The 26096-nt window shown below is 40.9% G+C and overlaps 1 protein-coding gene and 3 long non-coding RNA genes across 8 annotated transcripts; 3 read left to right on the top strand and 1 right to left on the bottom strand.

The window, feature by feature from the left end:
* The first annotated feature begins 5387 nt into the window (after positions 1-5387).
* On the top strand, positions 5388-8414 carry LOC113342746. The gene is made up of 3 exons (XR_003356820.1): positions 5388-5546; positions 5755-5799; positions 7904-8414. It is a non-coding gene; the product is annotated as an uncharacterized LOC113342746 (long non-coding RNA).
* Positions 8415-10137: 1723 nt separating this feature from the next.
* LOC113342725 lies at positions 10138-12948 on the top strand. The gene is made up of 4 exons (XR_003356798.1): positions 10138-10597; positions 11603-11824; positions 11926-12073; positions 12540-12948. It is a non-coding gene; the product is annotated as an uncharacterized LOC113342725 (long non-coding RNA).
* A 6941-nt stretch (positions 12949-19889) lies between these two features.
* LOC113342780 lies at positions 19890-22802 on the top strand. Of its 4 annotated transcripts, none has more exons than XM_026587210.1 (7): positions 19890-20077; positions 20174-20220; positions 20342-20560; positions 20768-21013; positions 21542-21688; positions 21920-22171; positions 22575-22802. In XM_026587210.1, exons 1-7 carry the CDS (start codon positions 20044-20046, stop codon positions 22602-22604), a joined length of 975 nt encoding a protein of 324 aa, XP_026442995.1. In that variant the 5' UTR covers positions 19890-20043; the 3' UTR covers positions 22605-22802. The 4 variants fall into 4 exon arrangements, with proteins under 4 accessions (XP_026442995.1, XP_026442994.1, XP_026442993.1 ...); XM_026587209.1 differs by having other exon boundaries at positions 21542-21694; XM_026587208.1 differs by having other exon boundaries at positions 22318-22593.
* LOC113342781 lies at positions 22750-25741 on the bottom strand. 2 transcript variants are annotated; one of them, XR_003356835.1, is made up of 4 exons: positions 25491-25741; positions 25197-25284; positions 23250-23340; positions 22750-22974 (listed from the first exon to the last, which is right to left on the bottom strand). It is a non-coding gene; the product is annotated as an uncharacterized LOC113342781 (long non-coding RNA). The 2 variants fall into 2 exon arrangements; XR_003356834.1 differs by lacking the exon at positions 23250-23340 and having other exon boundaries at positions 25491-25734.
* Between the last annotated feature and the right edge of the window lie 355 nt (positions 25742-26096).

Below are 26096 nucleotides of genomic sequence, written 5' to 3'. Positions count from 1 at the left end.
CGGTCAAGATTTTGCATCTTAAGAGGAAAGGTAGCCGTTAATTATTGCAACCCTTCGTTTGGTAGCCAGTGGCATGAAATCATAATCAGCATGGCTTTAATATGGCCTAGTTTAGGCGCGGCCAAAGTTAGGGTTTTGGATTTGTTTAGGTGCGACCAAACTAGGGCCAAAGGTTGTCATGCGTTAGCTGGTAACCTTGGACGGCTAAGATCTGCACTTTAAATGAAAATTGGTCGTTGATTGTTGCAGGCCTTCGTTTTGGTAGTCGCATAGGGAAGGACGGTATGGCGTGGCGCGACGAGGTGGTTGGCATGCCATTGGCACATGTGGCATGGCATGCCTTGGCGCGGTTTGGCGCGGCCAAAACTAGGGTTTGGGGCCAAAGGTTACCATGCGTTGATTGGCAACCTTGGATGGTTAGGATTCACATATAGGATAGAAGGGTGGTCGTTGATTGTCACACTCCTTCATTTTGGTAGCCGCATAGGGAAGGACGACATAGTATGGCACGACAAGGTGGTTGGCATGCCATTGTCACATGTGGCATGGCATGCCTTGGCGCGGTTTGGGGTGGCCAAAACTAGGGTTTTAGGCCAAAGGTTACCATGCGTTGTATGGGGACCTTGGACGGATAGGATTTGCATCTAGGATTGAAGGGTGAACGTTGATCATCGCACGCCTTCGTTTTGGTAGCCGCATAGGGAAGGTCGGCATGGTATGACGCGAAAAGGTGGTTGGCATGCTATTGCCACATGTCGCATTGCATGCCTTGGCGTGGCCAAAACTAGGGTTTTGGGCCAAAGGTTACCATGCGTTGTTTGGCGACCTTGGACGGCTAGGATTTGCATCTAGGACTGAAGGGTGGTCGTTGATCGTCGCACGCCTTCGTTTTGGTAGCCGCATAGGGAAGGACAGCATGGTGGGGCCAAGGAAAATGATGCGGACGGCTTGGCATGGTGGGGCCAAGGCAAGGTGCGGTTGGCTTGGCATGGTGGGGCCAAGGAAAAATGGCGCGGACGGCTTGGCATAGTGGGGCCAAGGGTTTGGCACGGACGGCTTGGCATGGTGGGGCCAAGGCAAGTTGCGGGTGGCTTGGCATGGTCGGGTCAAGGGTTTGGCATGCCATTGGCGCATGGTGCGGCTAGCATGGTTGGCATGCCTTGGCGCGGTAGACGTGGCTGACATGGTTTTCCATTGGAACAGTGGTGCGGCTGGCATGCCTTGGCGCGGAGATGTGGCTGCCATGGTTTGCCATCGGCACAGTGGTGCGGATGGCATGCCTTGGCGCGGAGATGTGGCTAGCATGATTTGCTATTGGCACAGTGGCGCGGCATGCATGGTTAGCATGCCTTGGCGCAGAGATGTCGCTGGCATGGTTTGCCATTGGCACAGTGGTGCGGCTGGTATTGTTGGCATGCCTTGGCGCGGAGATGTGGATGACATGGTTTGTCATTGGCACAGTGGTGCGGATGGCATGGTTGGCATGCCTTGGCGTGGAGATGTGGCTGGCATGGTTTGCCATTGGCACAGTGGTGCGGCTGGCATGGTTGGCATGCCTTGGCGTGGTAGACGTGGTTTTCCATTGGAACAGTGGTGCGGCTGGCATGTTTGGCATGCCTTGGCGCGGAGATGTGGCTGCCATGGTTTGCCATCGGCACAGTGGTTCGGCTGGCATGGTTGGCATGCCTTGGCGCGGAGATGTGGATGGCATGATTTTCCATCGGCACAGTGGTGCGGCATGCATGGTTAGCATGCCTTGGCGCGAAGATGTCGCTGGCATGGTTTGCCATTGGCACAGTGGTGCGGCTGGTATGGCTGGCATGCCTTGGCGCGGAGATGTTGATGGCATGGTTTGTCATTGGCACAGTGGTGCGGCTGGCATGGTTGGCATGCCTTGGCGCGGAGATGTTGATGGCATGGTTTGTCATTGGCACAGTGGTGCGGCTGGCATGGTTGGCATGCCTTGGCATGGAGATGTGGCTGGCATGGTTTGCCATTTGCACAGGGGTGCGGCTGGCATGGTTGGCATGCCTTGGCGCGGTAGCATGAGAATTAGGGTTTTGCATAGATGATGTCAATCAATGTTAAGGGTTCTGCCGTGGAACATGACCCATAAAAAAAGGTACCTCGGTAATTCTTGCGTAGGCATGCTAATTGATTCAATAAATGTGCTAATGGTCATAGTGACGTCATGTCACTTGTACAGTTTTACGATTTTAACCCTAAGCTAAAAACCACCATCAACATTAAGTCCCCTGCTGAGCTCGGAACAGGAGCATTGTTGCGAGGTAAGCATAAGATGGTGACGGGATAGGACAAAAGTCGAAACGACAAGTCGTGAAAAGATGGTCTGGAAGGTCCGACTAACCTTTTTTGAGAGGTAAGGAGAGTCCATGCTCCTCGTGTTTGGCGGCTTTGCGTAGATTCTATTCGTGGTGTAGACCGTGAAGTGGTGAGATGAAGATTGTCGGCTTAGTCTGGCCACACATCACCTTGGGTGGGTTAGGGAACATCATGATGCTGGCTTGGTGAGTTGCTGGTGTTGGTCAACTTGGAATGGGAGCCGCAGGCGTCGGTCGGCTTGGAATGGATCCGCACGCGTCTTGGTCGGCTTGGAATGAGAGCCTCACACGTCGGTCGGCTTGGAATGAGAGACGCACGCTTTGTTCGGCTTGGAATGGGAGCCGCATGCGTTGGTCGTCTTGGAATGGGAGCCGCACGCGTTGGTCGGCTTGGAATGGGAGCCTCACGCGTTGGTCGGCTTGGAATGGGAGCCGCAGGCGTCGGTCGGCTTGGAACGGGAGGAAACTGGCTTCAATTCCGTGGAAGGATGACTATTGGCTTTAGTTCCGTGGAAGGTTGACGACTGGCTTCAGTTCCGTGGAAGGATGACGACTGGCTTCAGTTCCTTGGAAGGATGACGACTGTTTTTGGAATTTTGGATACCAAACGGTGGTGATGGAGCTGGAATTTCGACCACCAAACGGTGCTGATGACGCCTGGCAACTTTGTTGAAATCAGGGTTTGGGTTGCCGAAACCCTAATTAGCGCTCCTTACTAAAATCGTTTTAGAATTCTCGTACGAACTCGAATTTTGACGGTCCGCCCCTCCATCTGATCGGACAAGAATTTCCTATCTCACTTCGCTGGAATATTTAGGTTTTGAGCTCGTTTAGGAGGTGAAAACGTCCCGACAGGGAAACTCAGGAAGAATTCAGGAGGGATGTTTCGGGCTCGGGCTAACATAGTCGTGCCGAGTCATCTATTCCCGTTCATGGAGCAAGATGGAAACTTTATTCTGTGCAAACCCTAGAAACTCCGTCCATATGAAAAGAGGTATTGACCTTCTTCTTTTTTCTGTCGCTCGTCCGGATCCGTGCTTTCGTCTGCAGTGTCTCTCCAGTGGATTCCAAAATTTACCAAACTCCATTGCATTCTTGGGACGGATGGATGTGGTTGCGTTATCCGTCCATCCTTGATTTTAGGTTGTTCAGTCCTGGACCTTCTGATCGCGATGACAGTATGTTGTGGATGCTTGTATGGTTGAAATCTTCCGGAGCCACTAGATGAAATAGATGAGTTGGGAGATGTTTCGTTACCGACGTGCTGCTATCAAGTCTTCAAGGACTTTGTTCCCCGAGACATCCTTCGAACCATCTTCTGAATCTTGGACTATCGTATGGAATGAGATGCGGTGAGCAGTCCCCATTTATATTTCTGTTAGATCCGATGGCACGGCCGAACATGTGAATGTATCTCTGTGGCGTGCTTTTGGAGTCTTTGATGCACATGTATGGCTTTGTGTTAAGAAATTCTCGTTGCTCGTAAAACTTCGATAGTGATGATGTTGAAATCAGAAATAACCTGGTTGAGGGGAGTAAAAGCGTCCCATGCTGGTAATCCCCATGTGTATCCTACTTTCATTGCATCGTCTTGACTCCACGTCCACGGGGTTTGATACAAGATTATTGTATTCTTTTGGATGCGACGCTGAAATGCTCAGAATATCACATGGACAAAATATTCTGGATAGCGAAGAGGTAGAAATGAGAGAATTATGTTGTTTATCGTGGCTTCCTCTATTTCTTCAAGAAAATGTTTCAGCCGCGTCTCTGGAGTTATCTCATGAGTTTTTGATGGTCGTCGAGTGCGATGAGAAGTCCCCAGTCGCATTTTACTTTAGTTTCTGAAGTTACTTTCCTCTAAGCAGGCTTGGGATCCTCCGCGGCCTCGCAAAGTGTTGAAGGCGTCTTTTAGATAGATAGGTGATGATATTTTTGCGCTGCACCCTTGAAGAGTAGATGACCTTGTTGTGGATATGGCCTTTTGGTTGACTGTGTCTTCTGAGCTTTGAAAGTGAAGGGATTTTGTGTATATCCTCAGTCCCCAAGTATGGTTTACATGTTTTCATCTTTGTAGCGATTGCTGCTATGGTGAAGCTCTGGCTGGTATCAACAAATGAGTGGTAACAGTTCTTGGTAAAATATGTAATCAGAAGATACAACATTGTCGTGGTAACAAAGTAGGTTGGATGGATTTGTATGGGAATCCATGGAAGTAAAAGGATTGGATGGATGCGTAAGCGAGAAAACTGTCCATGATCATGAGTTTTGGCGGGATGGATCAAAAGGCGGCCATGACTATGAAAATTGGCTGATTCCGATCATGATCCTTGACATGGGGAGCGTGGATGTACGACCCTTCTCAGGAAGGAGCGGCGTTGATGCGGCTTCAGCTCTTGGAGAGGATGTTGAAACTTAAGAAGACAAATGTTGAAGCTTCGGCTTCGATCTTGAGCAGCTTATGGAGATAATGCTAAAGCGGAGCGGCTGCTGAAGTGAACGTTGAAGCGGAGCCGCTGCTGGAAGATGTCGAAGCGGAGAGGCTGCGTCAATCAATGTGCTGTCAAACTGGACACCCTTGAAGCGAACAGAGCTTTCCAAGAGAGGTAGGGGTTTGGGAACGACTTCTTGGCTGGAAATAGATGTTTTTGGGGACGGCTTCTTGGCTGAAAATATATGTTTTCCTGACACAACTCGGTTGAGGGCTGCAAATATGTGACCAGTCCAGAAGGGGCCATAAATCACGTTTTTAAATGACAGATTAGTTGCGTTATTGGGATATTACAAACAAATAATGTCATATAATATGAAAATAGTGGGACCCATCATTTAACACAAAAAAACTGTTATTCTCCAATGTGATAAATTTGTAGGTGCGTGATTTTTCACAAACTATTGTATCACAGAATAAATCTGTCAAATATCATAGATTTTAATAGTCCCCCCAATAATATTCTGTTACGCACCACAAAAATAGCTAACCAATGTCTTATCATAGACACTGGCTTACTTGCCATAAGTCCATAGAGCCGTATAGGTTCCATACTAGCAAAAGAGTCAACACCCCAGACTAGCAAAAGAGTTAACACCTCGGAACGAGAAGATAAGTTCTGAGTTCATCTCTTCACCCCGCCGTACGCGTTTTTCCCTCCGGAAACCTAACAACCCAAGCTCTAACTTTGAAGAAGAAGAAGAAGGTATCGAGTAAGTTTCAAATCCTTGTCATCCTTGTATCTGGGTTTTGATCTGGTTCATAAAAATTGATTTTGGTAACCAAAATTATACACTGAAAGATTTTGATTTGATAAATTGGTTAAGGTAGAAATCAGGAAGGAATGATTTTGATTAGTTTGGTTGAATGAAATTGGTCTCTGATTCACTTCTTCAAACCTTCTCTCTGTTATTTTGCTAGACAGACCTAAGAGGAGATCGGAGAAGAAGAAGATATCAAATTAAAGTAAGTTTCAAATCCCTTTTCATCTTTGATTCTATTTTTTCGCTTAAGCTTTTGTCTGGTTAATCAATAAATTGGGTTTTCAAATATATTCTATGAATCGATAATTGCAAAGATTTTGGTTTGATAAATTGGTTCTGCAACTGGTCCGTTGATTTGATGAGAGGATGACATATGTATTGTGTTATACATAGTTAGTAAATTCTAGCTGAGAGATGCTAAGTATTTCCTGGGTGTTCTTCTCAAGAGAGCAGTTTTTGAGTAAGAGCACGGGCTTCACAACGATCTTAGTTGGATGTAGTTGTATGAAAAGCTGGCTGTGAAGCTTAGCTTCTACTTCTGCGTGTCTGGCTCCCGTGATACACAATTTTTGTAGCCTAAATTTAGACAGAATTATTGATTCATGAAAAGGTTGTAGCAATTGTGGCACCTTGCTCTATTCTGCTGTTACAGTGGTGATCATTTACTAGACAGATAAATAGTGGATACGCTTTAGCATTAGCATTTGCAATATCTTAAGGTAAATTTCTCTTCATTAAAAATCATCGAGTAGAATTCAGTTTCCATCTTCATCGAACCCTGCAATACATATTTGAAAAATTAAAATCTTCCTAAACTGTTTAGAAGTCTGGCGAATCCTATAATGTGATCAATGATGAGTCAGTGAGCTTCAAAAGCATGGAAACTAAGAAACAGAAGCTCAAAACTACAATTTCATTTGATGGTGTGTGGTTCTGGATAGTACAAATTTCTTGTATTCAGCTACTTCGAGGAGCAAAAAGCAATACTCCCTTATTGCACCAAAAGTTCCAAAGCCCATAATTCCCATTATAGAGCCAACAATATTTTTTCCTACAAGACCTGTCAGTGAACACGATGCTGCTACTGTAAAGCATTATTTTTTCATTTAGCATTAGTTTTGCATCTTAGGATTGTGCAGTTACTAGACACGGAGAAAGCTGATAATAGTGCGACATCTAGACTTCATAGAGATACTGATGATGAAAGGACACCACAGAGCAACATGAAGACGAAGAAAGGGTTTAGGTGTTCAATAGTTCGATGGGTGAATCAGTATGGGCTGTTTCCTGAAATTTAATTTAACTGAGGGTTATTGTTCGAGATATACCTACAGCAGCATCAACAGATCTGTGGATCCGAAATTGGATATAAGTGAAAGAAGATGGCAGCGAGTACTCCATCGAGCAAATCTCAACAGCAACCTCAATTGATATGGGGGTTTGGATTTGTGATGGCTGAATTTATTTGAAGGCAGAGATGGGTTGATTGGAATCGGTTGCAAGGGTGATTGAAGAATATGGACTGGCTGAAGTGCACTGTAGGCAGCAGTGGTCGATGGGCAAAGAAGTGCAAGTGAAGTCTTTTCGTCTGGTGGTGTAGCCGAGAGGAAGAGCTGACAGTCTCAGATGATTAATGCTTCCAGATTCAGCAACAAACAATGAGGATGGATTGTTGGTGCTGGTTTGGTGGAGATTATGGGTCTTCAGAGTTTGAAAATGATTTACAGACGTGAATGGAGATGCAGCTGTAAAATCAGGGTTAGAGTTGCCATTCTTTCATGGAACTGCGGATTGAAAGGCTACAGAGAAGTTTCCGGTGAACTGAAATTAGAGGAGATACGGAAGCGAGACAAGCAGATGCAGTAGAGAGTGGTCCCGTTGGTGCAGTCGATGGAGCTCAGTTCTGAGATGGACAGGGTAGTTGGCTTAGATGGCAGCGAGTCAAGGAGCTGGTCGACCGGTGGATGTATGGAGTCCCGGAATTTTGATGCTGGTTCACTGGACACGGAGAAATCTCTCAGATTGTGCAGTTGTGGTATAGGAGCTTCTAAAGCAGTTAGCATCACTATATCCTAATCTATTATTTTTCAGATTCTAGTTTTGCATTTTAGGATTTTTTGTGCCGATTTTGTTCCTATTAAGTTGTTTTAGTAGTTTGTTTGATGCAATCTGGCCGATGATGTCTGTTAACTTGAATTTTTTTGAATTTGACTGTTTGGATTTGCATACTTCATTCTTTCCGATATCTATCTTTTGTCACTCACGCAATAGGATCTTATTGTTTTATTTTCATATATCTCATTTAGGTTTACTTGAAGTGATGTCTATTACACTTCCAAGCAAAGAATGGATGGATGCACCACGGCTGTCGGCTCAATTTTTACACTACGAGGTCAGATAGATTACAATACGAGGTACTTATGTGAATGCTTTTGAGGATCCTTTTATCTTTACTGGCATAGCTAAAGAATCTTCCCTAACGGCAGCGAACTTAAATGATAACAGAAATTCGGAAGAAGTAAGTTTAAGTTTTTTGAATTGAACCGTTGCTTCATTTTATCAAAGTGTTGTATTGATTATTAATTATGATGTTACGGGAAAATTAGGAGAGGCGGAAGTTCAACACTATTAAGCGTCCCAGCAATGGCTCGCGATAACAATTATTAGTACCAATGTTTTTAAATCGTGAAGCGAACGTAAATCGTTTTTGAAAATTTGAGAATCGACTTCCAACCATTGTTTTGTCTTCTGATATTATTTAAGTTCAATTGTATTTGATTATTAGTTGACACCGAAATAAATAAAATAATTATAATATTGTGTAACTAAAATTTGATACACATCTTTCCAATTCCGAAGGATGAAGTTTCGATTTCTTCAGTTTTGCTCGAACTTGTTCCAACTCGGTCAAATATTCAACTGAATTGTCGAATCTTGATTATGGAACTAAATTTTGACGCAATCTTCCCGATTCGAGATGATAAAGTTCTGGTTTCTTCAGTTTTGCTCTCGAACTCGTTCCAACTCGGTCAAATTTTCAATTGAATTGTCGAGTCTTGATGATGAAACTAAATTTTGACGCAATCTTCCCAATTCGAAAAGATGAAATTCTGTTTTCTTCAGTTTTGCTCGAACTCGTTCCAACTCGGTCAAATTTTCAACTGAATTGTCGAGTCGTGATTATGGAACTTAATTTTCACGCAATCTTCCCAATTCGGAAGGATGAAGTTCTGGTTTCTTGAGTTTTGCTCGAACTCGTTCCAACTTGACCAAATTTTCAACTAAAGTCTCAAGTCTTGATTAGGTAACTAAATTTTGACACAAATCTTCCCAATTCGAAATGATGAATTTCCTGTTTCTTCAGTTTTTCTCGAACTCGTTCTTACTCGGTCAAATTTTCAACTGACGTCTCGAGTCTTGATTATGTAACTAAATTTTGACACAAATATTCCCAATTCGAAACGATGAAGTTCCGGTTTCTTCAGTTTTGCTCGAACTTGTTCCAACTCGGTCAAATTTACAACCGAATTGTCGAGTCTTGATTATGGACTAAATTTTGAAGCAAATCTTTCAACTCGAAAGGATGAGTTTCGGTTTCTTTAGTTTTGCTCGAACTCGTTCCAACTCGGTCAAATTTTCAACCAAATTTTCGATTCTTGATTATGTAATTAAATTTTGACACATCTCGATTCGAAATGATGAAGTTTCGGTTTCTTCAGTTTTCCTCGAACTTGTTCCAACTCGGTCAAATTTTCAACTGAAGTCTCGATTCTTGATTATGTAACTAAATTTTGACGCAAGTCTTCTCAATTCGAAACGATGAAGTTCAGCATTTTTCATAATTATGAGCGAAACTCGACAATTACTCCTATGGCCGCAACATTCCATATAACTAAAGATCGACCTAATTACAAACGAGACCGGAAATCATCGAATCTACTAAAACATACTCCCTCCGTTCCGATTTACTTGACGTTGTAGAGTTTTTCACGGAGATTAAGAAATATCAGAGAGAGTAAAATCTTTCCAAGTTTACCCATATTAATTCTTCTTAAAGATTTAGATGACCTAGTTTTTAGTTTCTAGATTCTAGGAAAAGTTATCAATCCCGTAGTATTTTACTTGGGATGTATTACCAAATTCTCTATCATTTTGGAACACAATAAAAAATTAGAGTAGATTTAAAATTAGAGTACTGATTTCAATAAAAATTAGTAATATTGTGTAATTCCAAAACAAGGGCAAATTAGTGAGAATATGAGAAAAATACCAAAACTATCATCTATTTTGGAACATAGAAAAAACCCTAAAACATCAAGTAAAATGGAACGGAGGGAATATTATGTAACTCCAATTTATATTTTAAATTAAATTTGTGTGCGATATAATTTTATTATACTCGTAAACTAATTTAACAAAAAACCTTTACATTTTTTTATTGGTGTCGTCGAGGCAAGCTTAAAAATTATTGGTGTCGGTCAACCCTAATCAAGGCAAGCTTAAAAATAAAAGACTTGTGCGCCTATTAAAAAAACTCACAAGCAGACGCGTGTCTTTGATGTTAACAATGTAAAAGAAGTTTTCTCCTCAAAGTCTAGATCCAGCAATTCTTCCTCGCTTCATACCTATTTTAAGTAAAAAAAATTTCTCCTCCATCTGATATTCTGGCAGAAAATTAGGGGCTATTCAGAGAAGATTTATTCCGCAATCTTTGAAATATTTCTGCATCGCAGGATGAAAATCTATGTAAACAAAAATCTATTAAGAAGGAATGGAAGAAGAACATCCAGTGGTGGTAATAATCTCGGTCAATTTTGTTTTTCGATTTGAACCCTAACAATTTCATTTTGGGCGGGATGAAATCAAACGAAAATTCTTTTGGGAGGGATTCCTGCTTGGCGTTTTGGAACAACTATAAGTTCAACCCTAAGCAATTCAGAGATGTGAGAGATATATCTTTTTTGGGGGATTAGTAGTTCAGAGATCAAAAAACATCCAAGGTATATCTTTTTTATTCTTATTTATAGCTGAATAACTTATGATTTTTGATTGGAAAGATGCATGAGTTCATACTCTTTGATTGAATCTGAACTTGGGTTACATAGATTGTTGTAGTGTTGTAATAATACAATCTAATGATGGTTTATTGCTAAACAACTTATGTCTTTTGATTGAAAAGATGCAAATCTGACTATTTTTGGATGTCTTTTGATTGAAAAGATGCAAGTCCGACTATTTTTGGATGAATCTGAACTTACGTCACATAAGATCAGTGACTATTTTTGTGTTTTGATTGTAAAACTGATTATTTTCATCTAGTTTTTCTTTGTGATTTGATTACGGTAATTCCAAGTTAGGTTTAGCGAATAATAATCACCAAATGCATATCTACTATTTTTTGGGCAACTTCTGTTGCACACTCTTGCTTGGGGTCGTCCAAATCCCAAGCATTCTCCCATCTGAGCCTCTCTGCCTTTCCTTATACTTTGTGTGCCATGATGCATAGCCATAGAGCTTGTAGACCACATATATTAGTGGTGTGTTAGGTCTGTATACAGGGGTGGAAGCACAGGTTGACGAAACCTGGCTGTAGCCCCCCCTTCTTCTTCAAAGACCTCAACTTAGTAAACTACCACTAGCCCAAGTAAAAAATATCACTTTAGTCCACCAAGTCCAGCTTTTTAGTTCACCAAGCCAAGCAATTTGGTCCACCAGATCAACGGCTTCTTATTAGACAAGTAAGAAGAAGAACACGAGTGAAAAAGGAAGAGGGAGGGTTAGCTGGTTAGCTTAGATTGAATGCTTGTTCACAAGATCAATGATCTTTCAGTACTAGGTAATTATTTTTCTTCTACAGTTGATATTATCACCATGTAAGGAGAGCCCGAGAACATATTAAGATTAGTCTACACTAGCTTGTCAGCCTATGCGACCAAAAATAAAATGGCAGTTGTACGTAGATACACCCATGATAAACTTATGTGTTTTTGTTTGTTTATTGACAGCCTACACAACACAAACTTCTAGCAACATGTAGCTTAAAATTCGATAAGCTGACAAACTTCTAGCTTAAAAACAACATGTGTTTTTGTTTGTTTATTCGAAATGGAGGAGCTGTTACCCATCTTTTTTTCTAGAAACAAATGGGATACAGTGAAGGATGTTATCTCCCTGGATGGCAACTAGTCTGAATAGTGAGGAAGTTGCGGCTTTTTAACAACAACTTGGTATGTGTCCTTCCCTTGTTACATGTTTTATATTGTCTTCATATTAGACTTCTTTGAATAATATCGAATTTAATTTTAAATCATACTGTTAACATTTATAGGATGACTGAGCTTCTTCTCAATGCATCGACAGTTTGCATAGTTCTAGAGATGTTCCCCCAAAAGTTGAATTGTTGGGCAGAGTTTAAGAATTCTTTGCGACTCTAACAATGTTGCAGGCTAAAGGAATTAATGTTCCCAACAATTTAGGTAAGTTCTGTTCATCGGAGTCGGATTCTATATATTGAGCACATTTTATACATTGTTATTTTGCTGAAGTAATACATGGTCCTACTTCGCTGGTGTTTTCCTCTCATACTGACTTGGGTACGACATTTTTTTTTAGTCTCCCCATATCGAAATTTTGGTTCCGCCACTGCCTGTATAAGTTTATTCCATTATTATCTACTGATCTCGGCTACTTTGGTTGAACTAATGAGTCTATAGACTACTGATAAACATTGATTGATATATCTGGAATATGTAGAATGGATAGTGGTAGTGGGAATTTATCATGCTTAATGCCTCCTAATTTTATTGAGTCAACCATGTGATCCATTGAAGATGAAGACGAATACTTAACCATCCATTTTGTTCTTTTGTTAATAAATTTTGTTACTGGTCCAGTATTTTAATCTATCATGGTATCTTAAAATTTATCTTGTTACATATACAGGGTATTGGGATCCCAGGGACACCTTCGTCCTTTGGTCTTTTGCTGTTTGAGGAACTTCAGGAAAAAGGCTGTTGCACTTGCAAGTTACTGATGGATGACCACTACGACTTCATGATTGAGGAAATCTTTGATCCAAGTGCGATGTTGTGACATAGAGATGATGATGTTGTGCTTGGGGATGTTTCAAGAGGTGAGTTTACCAAGTGGCCCAAGACCTATGCAACTACTGTAGCCTGTAGGAGAGCGATCAAGTTAGAGTTGCAGTGACAGCAGATTGATCACTTTTTAAATTTTCAAGATGTAACTTGGAGTTGGAGTTGTTAGGATATGTCTTCCATTTATGTTCGAATATTCTATTTTCTTTAGAAAATAGTTATAAAGTTAATTAATAAAGTCAATTTGTTTAATATCTATTTTCTTTTTTAATTTGAGTGAATTTCTGATACCCCAACGGATTTCATAATTCCAAATGAATTTCGGATTTCCAAAATCTGAATGCCGAAATTTGAATTAGTAGCCAGAAAATGACGGAACTGGCTCGTTAGAGGAAAATACCTCGAATTATAACGGGTAGGAACCATTATTTTATTTAACATATAAAAACTGTATTTTTTCAGTGACATGCATCAACCGTTATTATTTTTCACCAATAGTAACTGTGATTATTTTATGACATAGATCAACTGTTATTTAATGTTACATACAATAACCGTGATACTTGATAACAGATTTTGTATGTGACTTTAAATCACAAATTTTATACGTCGTACTTAATAACGTTCCTTGTTTGTCATTTATAAAAAGTCACACCAAATAAATAACGGTTCGAATAACAGATGAAAACCGTGATAAACCATGTTTTATAACAGACTTCATTCGTCATTTATAGCCTCTTCTGGACTAGTGTGTCTTGACGTTGCGCCTTGGTAAAATGTAAAATCTCTCATAAATGTTCCACCATAGACTGCACAATTTTGTGGGCGAAGTCCCCCGAAATCATGCATCTCCTGAACGGGAAGAGAGTTTTTGTGAACTCAGGGGGGTTGCTGATGTCCTTGCCTCGATTTTGGAGAAGTTGTTCCTGATCTCTACGTGCGATGAAATTGGATTGATGATTCCCTTCTACTAAGCGTTCAAGAGTAACGCTGGAAGGATGCAAGCTGCTGGCGCTGAGAAGATGCAAGTTGTTAGCGCTGGAAGGATGCAAGCTGTCAGTAATGGAAGAGATGCAAGCTGCTGGCGCTGGAAAGATGAAAGTTGTTAGCGCTGGATGGATGCAAGCTGTTAGCGCTAGATCGGCTTGGAATGGGCGCTGGCTTGGCGTGGGCGCTGGCTTACCGTGGACGCTGGCTTGGCAAGGCGCTAACTTGGCATGGCGCTGGCTTGGCGTGGCGCGGTAGCAATAACGTGGGAAAGCATATTCCAGGTATGTACTCTAGCGTTTCTCTTTCAATTTGTTTTCTTGTTTTTCTTGTGTTGGTGCAAACCTTAAATCTAGCCATAGGTATGCCTTCCATAAATCTGTAGAAATATTGTTCTTCTGAACTGGTGTGTAAACCCTAGCCGTAGGGATGTCTTTCATAAACTTGTAGAAATAATTCATCGTAAACAATTCCTTTTTGAATATCAGCGTATTAGCGTCGGCTACCTCATGAATAGTGAAGGGTAATCATTATTATGCAAAGTGGGTACGTACAGGTAGGTGACTGATTCCAAGAAGAACCGGGCATTAGGGTTTTCCTCTTTTTTTTTTTTTGTAAGTCAAACAAAGCGACTGGTTTATGGTTTGATTTTCTGGATTTTTGGGTTGATAGACAAGTGTTACCTATGAGGGTTTTTTATTATTATTCGGGATGAACTGTTTTAGGATGATGTCGTTTTCGGTTATGATTGTAACTGACACAAACATCCCAGGGAAGATATGGAACCGTGAACGTTGCGTGTCGGTAGATGACATGGGATGAAACATAACATGGCTATCGGTTTTATCATTCCCGTGAAAACTTGAAATAGTAAACCATGCATTTTGTCTAGGCAAGACTTACTCGGTTTTTTGGATCTCCTAACGAAAAATGAGTCAGGTGCAAGTCTGAGTTTTGTGGGAAGCACCGCGATTGTGGAAAGTCCCCAGTCATCCCTGAGTCACTTGATAATCGAGTCGTCGATTCCTGGGCGGATCGTTTTCTTTTAACCTCTGGGAAGTCCCCAGTCGCCCCTTGCGGTGTCATGACTGGTAATCGGGTCATCTGGTAACTGAGTCGTCGATCCCTGAGCGGATTGTATCGGGCCGTCTGGTAGCTGAGTCGTCGATCCCTGAACGGATCATATCGGGTCGTCTGGTAGCTGAGTCGTAGATCACTGAGCGGATCGTTTGCCTCTACCGTCCTGACATCTGGGTCGAAGTATGAGATCGAGGATTGAAAATTGACATTGTAACCGAAAGATCAATCTCTCACTGTGGTCGCCAATTGTTTGAGGGTGAAAACGGTTTCTACTGAAATTGGTAATTTCGGGTTTGTGGGTGAGAAATGAATTTAAACCCTAAACAATGTGCTGCAAGGGAGTACTTTAGATTCGAGAGATCAATCTGTACAAATCCGTCATAAACCAAGAAATGGTCGTTCCAGACTTGCTTCGGTCACAAAGTGAAGGAGAAGGGTTGTTTTTGGGGAGGGAAGCGAAGAAAGTGTTGAGATCAGAATAGTTGATTCTGGAAGAGTAGTTATTTTCTACGACTTGTATTAGAAAGTGGGAAGCTAACAGATGGAAATCTAGCAAATGTTTTCTGAGTGTTGTATGCTCCTGATCTGAACTTGTTGTTCGGTGGAACTAGGTAATGCCTATTTATACAAGTCGAAGTGAAGCGTACTCTGGTGTCATTAAGAAATGGAAAACGGGTGAGTAAATGAGAGGAGGTGGTAACCGGTAACGCCTGGAATTGATGTTCCATAAAAGAAAGTGTTTCACCATTATTACCTGTATTTACTAACCGCCTCATCCTTATGCAACTTTCTTATAACGGGCATAGTGTACGCCGGACGCTGTAAACCGCCAAACCAATACCCAGTGAGCATCCCACAGTTTGTGACATGCATTGATGTGTCGAGTGTTTTCATGGAAAACATGTAACATGTTGTTGTTGTCGGGAAAGTTGAGCTTGGGAGACTTGTCGGCTCGATGGTGACCTTCGACGATCGAGATTTTGCATCTTAAGAGGAAAGGTAGCCGTTGATTATTGCAACTCTTCGTTTGGTAGCCAGTGGCATGAAAATATGATCAGTATGGCTTTAATATGGCCTAGTTTAGGCGCGGCCAAAGTTAGGGTTTTGGATTTGTTTAGGTGCGACCAAACTAGGGCCAAAGGTTTCCATGCGTTATCTGGTAACCTTGGACGGCTAAGATCTGCACCTTAGATGAAAAAGTGGTCGTTGATTGTTGCAGGCCTTCATTTTGGTAGTCGCATAGGGAAGGCCGGTATAGCGTGGCGCAGCGAGGTGCTTGGCATGTCATTGGCAAATGTGGCATGGCATGCCTTGACGCGGTTTGGCGTGGCCAAAACTAGGGTTTGGGGCCAAAGGTTACCATGCGTTGTTTGGGAACCTTGAATGGCTAGGATTCGCATCTAGGATGGAAGGGTGGTCGTTGATTGTTGCACGCATTCGTTTTGGTAGCCGCATAGGGAAGGCCGGCATGGTATGGCGCGACAAGGTGGTTGGCATGCAATTGGCACATGTGGCATGGCATGCCTTGGCGCGGTTTGGCGTGGCCAAAACTAGGGTTTTGGGGCAAAGGTTACCATGCGTTGTTTGGCGACCTTGGACAGCTAGGATTTGCATCTAGGATTGAAGGGTGGACGTTGATTGTCACACGCCTTCGTTTTGGTAGCCGCATAGGGAAGGACGGCATGGTATGGCGCGACATGGTGGTTGGCATGCCATTGGCACATGTGGCATGGCATGCCTTGGCGCGGTTTGGCGTGGCCAAAACTTGGGTTTTGGGCCAAAGATTACCATGCGTTTTTGGCGACCTTGGACGGCTAAGATTTGCATCTAGGATTAAAGGGTGGCCGTTGATCGTGACACGCCTTCGTTTTGGTAGCCGCATAGGGAAGGCCGACATGGTATGGCGCGACAAGGTGGTTGGCATGACATTGGCACATATGGCATGCCTTGGCGTGGCCAAAACTAGGGTTTTGGGCCAAAGATTACCATGCGTTGTTTGGCGACCTTGGACGGCTAGGATTTGCATCTAGGATTGAAGGGTGACCGTTGATCGTCGCACACCTTCGTTTTGGTAGTCGCATAGGGAAGGCCGACATGGTGGGGCCAAGGAAAATGACGTGGACGGCTTGGCATAGTGGGGCAAAGGGTTTGGCACGGACGGCTTGGCATTGTGGGGCCAAGGCAAGGTTCGGTTGGCTTGGCATGGTGGGGCCAAGGAAAGGTGTGGTTGGCTTGGCATGGTGGGGCCAAGGCAAAATGGCGTGGACGGCTTGGCATAGTGGGGACAAGGGTTTGGCACGGACGGCTTGGCATGGCGGGGCCAAGGCAAGGTGTGGTTTCCTTCGCATGGTGGGGCCAATGGTTTGGCATGCCATTGGCGCATGGTGCGGCTAGCATTGTTGGGGCCAAGGCAAGGTGCGGTTGGCATGCCATTGGCGCATGGTGTGGCTATCATGGTTTGCATGCCTTGGAGCGGTAGACGTGGCTGGCATGGTTTTCCATTGGCACAGTGGTGCAGCTGGCATGGTTGGCATGCCTTGGCGCGGTAGCATGAAAATTAGGGTTTGGAATAGATGATGTCAGTCGATGGTAAGGGTTCTGCCGTGGAACATGACCCATAAAAAAAAGGTACCCTGGTAATTCTTGCGTAGGCATGCTGATTGATTCAGTAAATGTGCTAATGGTCATAGTGACGTCATGTCAGTTGTACAGTTTTACGATTTTAACCTAAGCTAAAAACTACCATCAACAGTAAGGTAGAAGCAGAAGTAGCAACAAGTTTGTTCTTGGATTGATGAGGAATAACTAGAGACTCCAAAAGATATAACCGACCAACTCTACGGCCTATCCCAACAAGCTTCTTTGTCATAGGATCCTGTATAAAACAACGAGAAGAAGTAAAGTGAATGTTAAAACCTTGGTTACATAATTGGCCAGTAGAGATGAGATTCATTTTAATCTGAGGCAGAAGGAGTACATCTTGTATATGTACTTTGTCTGAAAGTTTAATCTGGCCAATATGACTAGCACTTATTTCTGTACAATCTGCAGTATGAATTTTAGGTGTAACAATAAGATGCTTTCTGTCAAACAACGTTGAGTGAAAGGTCACATGATTTGAAGCACCTGAGTCAAGAAATCATTCAGTTGAATATATACCTGTTGGAACTGGGAAAGGAGAAGCAGCTGTGGAGTTATTACCAATAGACAGAGCTTGTTTGATCATCTCCTGGATTTCAGCTAGATTGGGTGATATAGATTGTTCAACTGCATGCATCTTGTGGTTTCTCTAAACTATAAGACAAATTAGCGGGAGCTGCAGATAAATGTGCAGGAACATGACCATTTAATCTTCTTCTTTCTCTCATGTTTCTAGATAATGGAGATGTGCGATTTCCAACTACATATCCAAAGGCTTTGCAGTAGTTACATTGAGGTGTGCCAGGAGGTGCAGTTTGAGATATTGAGACCTGAGAGGCACTTGCAGATGATGTACTTAGTGAAAAGGTGCAGGTCCTTGCAAGACGACCAAAGTTCTTACAGTTATGACATTGAACTTGACATAAATCACGAGAACTTATTTGACTGTTGAACTGAGAGTTGTAACTCGGTTGTGCTGGTACTGCAAGGACAGCTGGAATATCCAGTTTGACTCTCTTACGCGTGTCTTCAGTGATAATTTCAGAAAGTGCAGTTTTTACCGTTGGAAGAGGAGATCGAGGAAGAATTGATGCTCTGACAGTTTCAAACTCATCTCTCAATTCCATTAATAGCCGGACAAATCTAGACTCCTCTCTATATTTTTTCCATATTTCTATATCAATAGTCCACTTTGGTTCCATGAGTTCTAGTTGATTCCATACGATTGACATCTCAGAATGAAAATCAGATATGGTCTGGTCAGACTGTTGTTTCAAAGAACGAATATCCTGCTCAAGTTTGTATCTTTGTGCAAAGTTTATTTGAGTATACCTTTTAGAGAGGAAGTCCCATGCTTCTTTGGCTACTTCCCGATCCATGTCAAAATCCTATGATTGTTGACCTCCTATATTTCTTTGGGATCTTGTGCTGATGAATCTTTTACGTCCTTGTCTTTGACGCCGGAACTGCTTGCAGTAGGAGCCTTTTCTGTGCCATCAATATACTTCCACATACTTTCCCTTGAGAAAGCTACTCATGAGATATGACCAGTGATTGTAATTGGTTTCATCAAACTTGACAGTAATAGGTGAGTCTTCTCGATATATGATTAACTGATGTGACTAATAATAACTTGATTTCTAATGCTTTAAGATTCCAGAAACAGAATAATAAACTTTATGTGTTGCAGCGGAAATGGTTTAGATGTTGTCTGGCTCTGATGCCATGACAAAGTTAGTCATGACAACAATATATTGAGGAAAAAGGTTTTCTCACTTATTGATTGACAAAAGAGTTACAACATCATCTTATACAAGATTCAAGAGCTAAAAAAAGAAAGAAGATAACTACGAATACAAACTAATGAATACAGGATATACGTACAAAAGGAAAGCAAAATATATACGAATACAAACTAATGAATACAGGATATACGTACAAAAGGAAAGCAAAATAACAACACATATATGTCCCATCTTCTATCATAACTGCATATATGCTCCATATCTTCTAATATTACCTTCACCGTGTAATTTCGTCCTAAGTTTAATATATTTTTTTATGCGTCAAAATATTAAAATGAATGCAAACAAGAATTTCTAAATAGGAGTCCTAGAGAACCGACCTTATCATTTCTAGAGGAAATTGATAGTTGGAAAATTCTTACTCTAGTAATTCTCCACTTCTTTACCGCAAGAATTGAGGAATTATTAGCGCGTTCGATCTAACTGTTTTTAACATCAAATCGGAGCTAGGACTGTTCATGGTAATGCGTAAACTTAGTGAAATAGAATTCCAGTTAGCTGCATTAATTCCAATACTCCCTGTATGAAGTGACATCAATGCAGTCATTTTGGTAGAAAGCTGTCAACAAATTTATGGCTACCTACTTTTGGACCCCCTCTACGCGTAATGGACTTGTTAGGCCATTTTCATAGTGTATTTAATTTCAATGGACTTGTTGCACACTTTAGACTTTTGGAAAGGGAGAAAAGAGTTATACAGTACTCAAAAACTGGACAGCCAAGATCCTTTTTTTTTTGTACATATGATAAATGATTCCCTTCACAAATTAGGGGAAATTAATTGGATTGGTTTGGTTCAGTATAATCCAATTGGGTCTTCCGGGCTGGGAATTCCTAATGTTCCGTCTAGTTACTGTTGATGACCCTGACGGTATGATTTCTCGTTCTCGATCTATGTATGGTAATGAAAATTTCATACTCTAGTAGTAATTATTTCTGATAATTAATGTTTTGTTATTTATCTCAGTGTCGAACGATGATAATCAAACTGAGGAAAATTCCAGTAATGAGAACGTGAGTTTTGTCAATCGGCTTTATTTAAATTAGGATCTTAACGACCGATCAAAACAAAAAAAAAATTGATCGTCAGTTCCGTTTACTGCCAAAAGCTGATGTTTATTTGTGTCAGGAGCAGCCGGAAACGTCTGATATGTCAGAATCAGATGAAGTGGTGAAATATGAGTTGGGGATCGACGGAAACCAGAGCGAACTCCCTTCCTCGTCGTCTTACGAAATGCCAAATTGGATACGACAGATGCTCGATTCGGCAGCTGAGTTCGATCCCTCCAGCGTTGACGCGTTTGAACAGATGCAAATGTTACATAATCTTTCTCAAGCGACCGATGAGCTAGAGGTACTAATATTTGTTATATTATCATAACGTTCTTTCGTCTCGTCTTTGAATTTTATTAGATCTAGGTTGTCATCCAGGGGGAAACTCATGTTTACGCCCAATCAGTTGTTACATATTAGTGTTACTCATAATTCTTGGTCATCTTGGTGGAAAGTTGTTACATATTAGTGTTACTCATAATTCTTGGTCATCTTGGTGGAATCTCAGTTTGATGGCACCCAGTGGAGTCCTTCAGAAGAGCAAACAAGAATCCTAGAAATGCTTTATAACGGTGGAATCAGCGGAGTGCGTTCCCCCACCGTGCAAGAAATCGAACAGATAACTAGTCAGCTCATTAATTATGGGAAGGTCGAAGTTACAGATGTATACCTGTGGTTTCAAGCGCGTAAGGACCCAGGAAGACAGAAGCAGACATTAAGGCTCCTCAGCCCAACTGGTATGGAAGGATTAGAGGTAAGATTAATTCATTATAACATACTCTTGGTATGTGTGGTTAATTAACTGAGTTTTCGTTTGGCAAATGGTGGTAATAAACACTAATTTAACTGACATCTCTGCTGCAGCTGTTGATAACATTATACTTACACCTTTTTTGTTTTCTCGCGACTCGTCTAGATCTGACTGATATCATCTGACTCGTCTGAATGTTTCTCAATATGTTTGTTGCTTGAGTCAGATCTGACTCATCTGACTCAAAAATATGTGAGTTAGTGGCTTGATCCCATGAGTCAGTGGTATTTTATTCCCTCAATCAAATGGTTCGAATCAGGGGTTATGTCTGAATCAGACCGCGAGTTAGATCTAACTCAAAATAAAAAACAAATGCTCTGATAACTGACTCGAGCCGAGCTAGGGGCCGAGTCAGATTCAAATGTAGAGTCATCAAAAAACAAACACACTCTTAGACCCATATTATATCTCTCATAAAGCCTATCCGTTGAGATGGAAACTTAACGTTGTTCTCCTGTGGTTTTAAGTCAGATTACAGAACCTCCCACATCACCAGAAATAAGTAACCGGGGAGGTAAAGGAAAAGCAGTTCCAGTTGAAGAAAGAAGTGGATTAGAGGAAGTGGTTGATATGTCATCGAAAATGTTTGGACAGAAAGAAGGAAGTGACAACTCCAGGGTAACGGTATTTTTAGTTGTTCTTAATGGATTTTATAGGTTCGTCATTAGCTTGATTAGTTTTGTCTTAGTGATCATGTGACATGTGTTGCTTCTGTTCTTGAGTAAAAAGTCGATCTGATATATACTTGCACCTAGTAAGTATTGTAGATATTAAGCATGGTTGCAGTAGTAGTTAAATTTCCACAACTTGGAATACTAGTGCTTGAAGTTTGTCTGATTTACACTGCAGTATGATAGCACTGGCAAATTGTTGCCAATCAACTCTGAAAAACAATGGGAGCTAATTCCATTAGTCGAGGAAAACATTGATGTCAGAGCCAACATTATTTTTCTGGACAGAGATTTTCTGGAAGAGCCTGATCCTCACATTCCGAGTCAGCGAGATCCTAGTTTACCAACCGTGTCTTCTTCTACAAGTTCGAATCGTGAGGAAGAGTCTCGACCTGAAGGTCAGAACAACATTAAAACTGCCGATGCTAAGGTATCATCATTGACAAACTTCTCTTAGTCTTCTAATTTGGTGTTTGTTGCTTTTCGCAATTCATAAAGGACTAGTATTTCAATCAATAGACAGATGCATGCATGTAGAGTAAAAATTAAACTTGACTATTCTGCTCTGACTTTCAGAAGCGCAGATGGTTTAACTTGTTCCCATGGTGGCAGAAAAAATGATTTGTGGAATAAATATCTCAAATTGGGCCATTTTCCAGCCTAAAGAGGGCTCTAAAGAGCTACAAGTTAGCGTTTTAAAGGCAATGAGGATAGTAGCTTTAATTGTACAGAAATTCTAGTTACCAAAATCATTTTCACTCTTGCACATGCAACGCAAAATCCTGACTATCAGTAATATGTGTCACTCTGACTCTTTTTATTATTTAAAACAGCATCATCCAGTTCATATCACCATGAGTTGAATGATAAGTTGAAAGGGTTTGTAATCCCATTAGTAGACGATTGCTCAGGAGTCAGGCCATACCTGAGATTTCCAAGTCCCAAAGCAAAGCAAAGCAAAAACAAAATTGAGGCACTGGAAGCTGTACATGCTGACAATAGGACAGGTTCAAGGTTGAAACTTGGTAGGAAGCAAGCTTAAGATGAGCTGTTATACATAATTAGTGTGTTTGCAAATACAGGCGAACTAGATCCAAATACATTGCCCAGAAAAAAAATATGGCAGGGAATTCTCAGATTATGTTAACCTGAGATGCTGAAAATCTACTCAACTGAACCTTGCAGTTAAATGTGAACAATGAAGCAGGACGCACAACACATTTAACTCCAACACTGCAAAAGCAAATTCAATATTTTCAGTGCACTCTAACCTCATAAATTCATTTGATGAACTCTATAGAAATATGGAACTCTATAGCACAATATGCCTACCCAACACAGTGAAAACATTTTGAGGGAGATCTTAACTAGCTAAACTCAGCACATTGTATAATTTCTACCATAGTATTATGGTGACATCAAACAACATATACAGACAAATAAAGGAGGTGGATGAAAGATCAATAACAGCCTTGCCTAACTAAATTCACTGCTGTATAGATACCCACGGTAGTATATAATGTGATCACTGTCTCCGATTTGCCCCTCCAGAAATTGGCAATACTGACCCATCACCGCTCCATCCCCGCCTAGGATCAACTAATGCCAAAGGCCCGAAGCCAATAGTAGACAACTAGAACGATTAGCCAAACATTCCATAAAGCGAAACTTGATCAAAACTATAAGGTTAAACACATCAAAAAAACAAAATATAAGTGCAGTCTTATATCTGATTGAAACTTTGATCCACAAAGCACAGATGCCAACTTCGGCATTTCACAGGGTTCGTATGAAACACAATAAAGTTTCATACTTCCATCCCCTACCTACATTCCGGCCAATGAACTAGTAATTGACTTATATTGCAGTCTACCATGATAATCTGATAGAAATTTGTGACCGTTAATGAATATTGCTCAACACTATTTCCAAATGGGTAAGTAGGTCTGTTCCTGACTCGATCTCAAGCTTCGACCATGATGTGCTTAGTTGACACTATATCAGTTAAGTGAACAAACCCTAAAGAGTAAGAACAAACATGTATATAATCAGACAAACAGCCTAACTTTGGATAATCAAGCATATGAGATAAAATGGACCATAAACAACAGCTATATTCATGGATTGACAACAACTAAGACGACTCTCACAACCAGAAGAGTAAATATCTCAAACAAACAAAACAACTGAAAGAGCCAGTAAAAGTAATAAGTTATTGCATCTCAAAGAAAAGAGATCGAGTATTCTCATTCCCAAGCTCAAGTCAGAGTGCTCTATAACATTCTTGGCAAGAAATCATTAAGAAACCATTCTAGCAAAAATATAGCAAATATAATCATCATCTCCTTCAAATATTTGTTGTTAACAAGACCAACCACATTCTCTGAGTCGTCTTTCTCTACTTGCTCCACATAACTTTGAGTGTTCAGCGATACTAGGCTCTCCACGAAAACAGAACTACTGACAGAGTAAGCCTGTAACTCCTTGATCTCAAGAATTCTACTAATATCACGGTCCGGGTCATGCAAAACCAGATGAGAAGTAACATCAGTGCGTACAAGTGATAGAATCTCACCATTCTTTAGAACCTGCAAGGGAGTACAGCTCTCAATAGGACTAACAAGTTGTTGTTTGCTATATATAAAAGTTTTATTCCATGATGTTTTCCCTCCATAGTCCATCAACTTCCACACCTCAAAACCAACCTCGGGTTTTAAATCAAGAAAGCAAAGATTTCCTCCTATTACCCGCAGTTTCGGTCTAAATTTTTCATCAAACAACATAGGCAGTGGTATTTCTTTAAATATCTCATATTCAAAATCAAAAGAGATCACAACTTTTGAGGCGTGAGCTCCTACAGAGTCAACTTTTGCAATCCAGTGAATAGCTCCTTTAAGTCAGTGGATGAGATCCATTAACAATCACTTGACACACGCAGTTATTGCAAGAAAGATCATATGGGATGTGGTTCATTCTTCTCCATGAATTAGATCCTAAGGTGTAAATCCACACATCACAACCATGTTCGTCTTTGTATCCCATAAAGCTCACTACCTTGTAATCTTCCATCTTACAATCATAACCAAATCCATATTTTATATAACTAACAACATTCGACAACTCAATGTGTTTCAGCAGGGGTAATTTCTTATACTCTCTTGTACAAGGATTCCAAAGGAAAACTTGATTCATCAACATTGGCCTTACGCAGACCAAACCATGACAATATCCCAACACTTCCATTTCATGTGTCACCCTCTTAGACTTAAGTGGATCTTTCAATGTAACAAGTTCACTAGACATAGATTCTAACGGATCATAGCGTAACATGCAAATATCTTTGTGAAAATTGGAATATGAACTAATCACCAAACTAAGCTTTTTCAGCCCAAGAACATGATTTAAATGCATTTTCACAAATCTAGAATCCGTCAATAACCTACACCAATACTTACTCACACACCTGCATCGCCCAATCGACTTTACGGGTAATTTAACAAGGATGTTTAGTACGATATCTTTATGCAAATTATTCATCATTAACTGCAATACAAACAAACCAATTTGAAAAATATCAAAGGTCTGCGCGTTTCATACACTTAACAATTACATAACATCAGCTTATAATATACATTTAGTAACACTTGAATCCGAAATCAGGTTGAAACCCATGATTTTTTTAGCTCTAATTCTTTGATTTCAACATAAAATTCAAAAAATGTAAGTGTAAATTAGAGAGAAGAGAGTACCTGCAAGAACCAAATCCACTGCAGCTGCAAAGGACTAAAAGGAAACCGAGAAGATGAATCAGTTCAAATCAAGATGAACTGCGAAGAAGAAGTTAAAATTTCAGAAAAATTGAAAAGGAGTCTGTGAAAGTGATGATTTTGAGTAATATGTATGAGATCTGAGAGGAAGAACAATATCCGGAGAAGGCAATCTGATTAATTTTACCTAGCTTAATACGGGCCTGTGGGGTTGAACTGGTGGCCATCGATTTGTTGTCCCACCTATTAGAGATCGATTATCTAAATATAATAAAAAGACTAGATTACCCTAACCAGATTGTGCCATGAGTCATGATATTTTTATATAATTATTTTTATTATTGAATTTTATTTACTTTTTTAGTTCTATAAAGTGAAAAATACTAGAACCACACTACTATATGGGTTCAATATTTAGAAGCCCCACAAAATGGATCCTCCACTATCAACTCCATACTTTCATATTTTGATATTTCCAGGCCCAATACTTTCATTTTTAGGGCTTCATAATGAAAATGTTTTTTCGCTATGACATCTTTACCCTTTTCTATTTAAACAAGAATAAAATCAGTAGATATTTTCATTTCT

This window comes from Papaver somniferum, unplaced genomic scaffold (assembly GCF_003573695.1).
Source record: "Papaver somniferum cultivar HN1 unplaced genomic scaffold, ASM357369v1 unplaced-scaffold_47, whole genome shotgun sequence".
In the NCBI taxonomy this organism is placed as follows: domain Eukaryota; kingdom Viridiplantae; phylum Streptophyta; class Magnoliopsida; order Ranunculales; family Papaveraceae; genus Papaver; species Papaver somniferum.
Note: the sequence above shows the minus strand (reverse complement) of the source record. Positions and strands in the feature narration are given on the sequence as shown.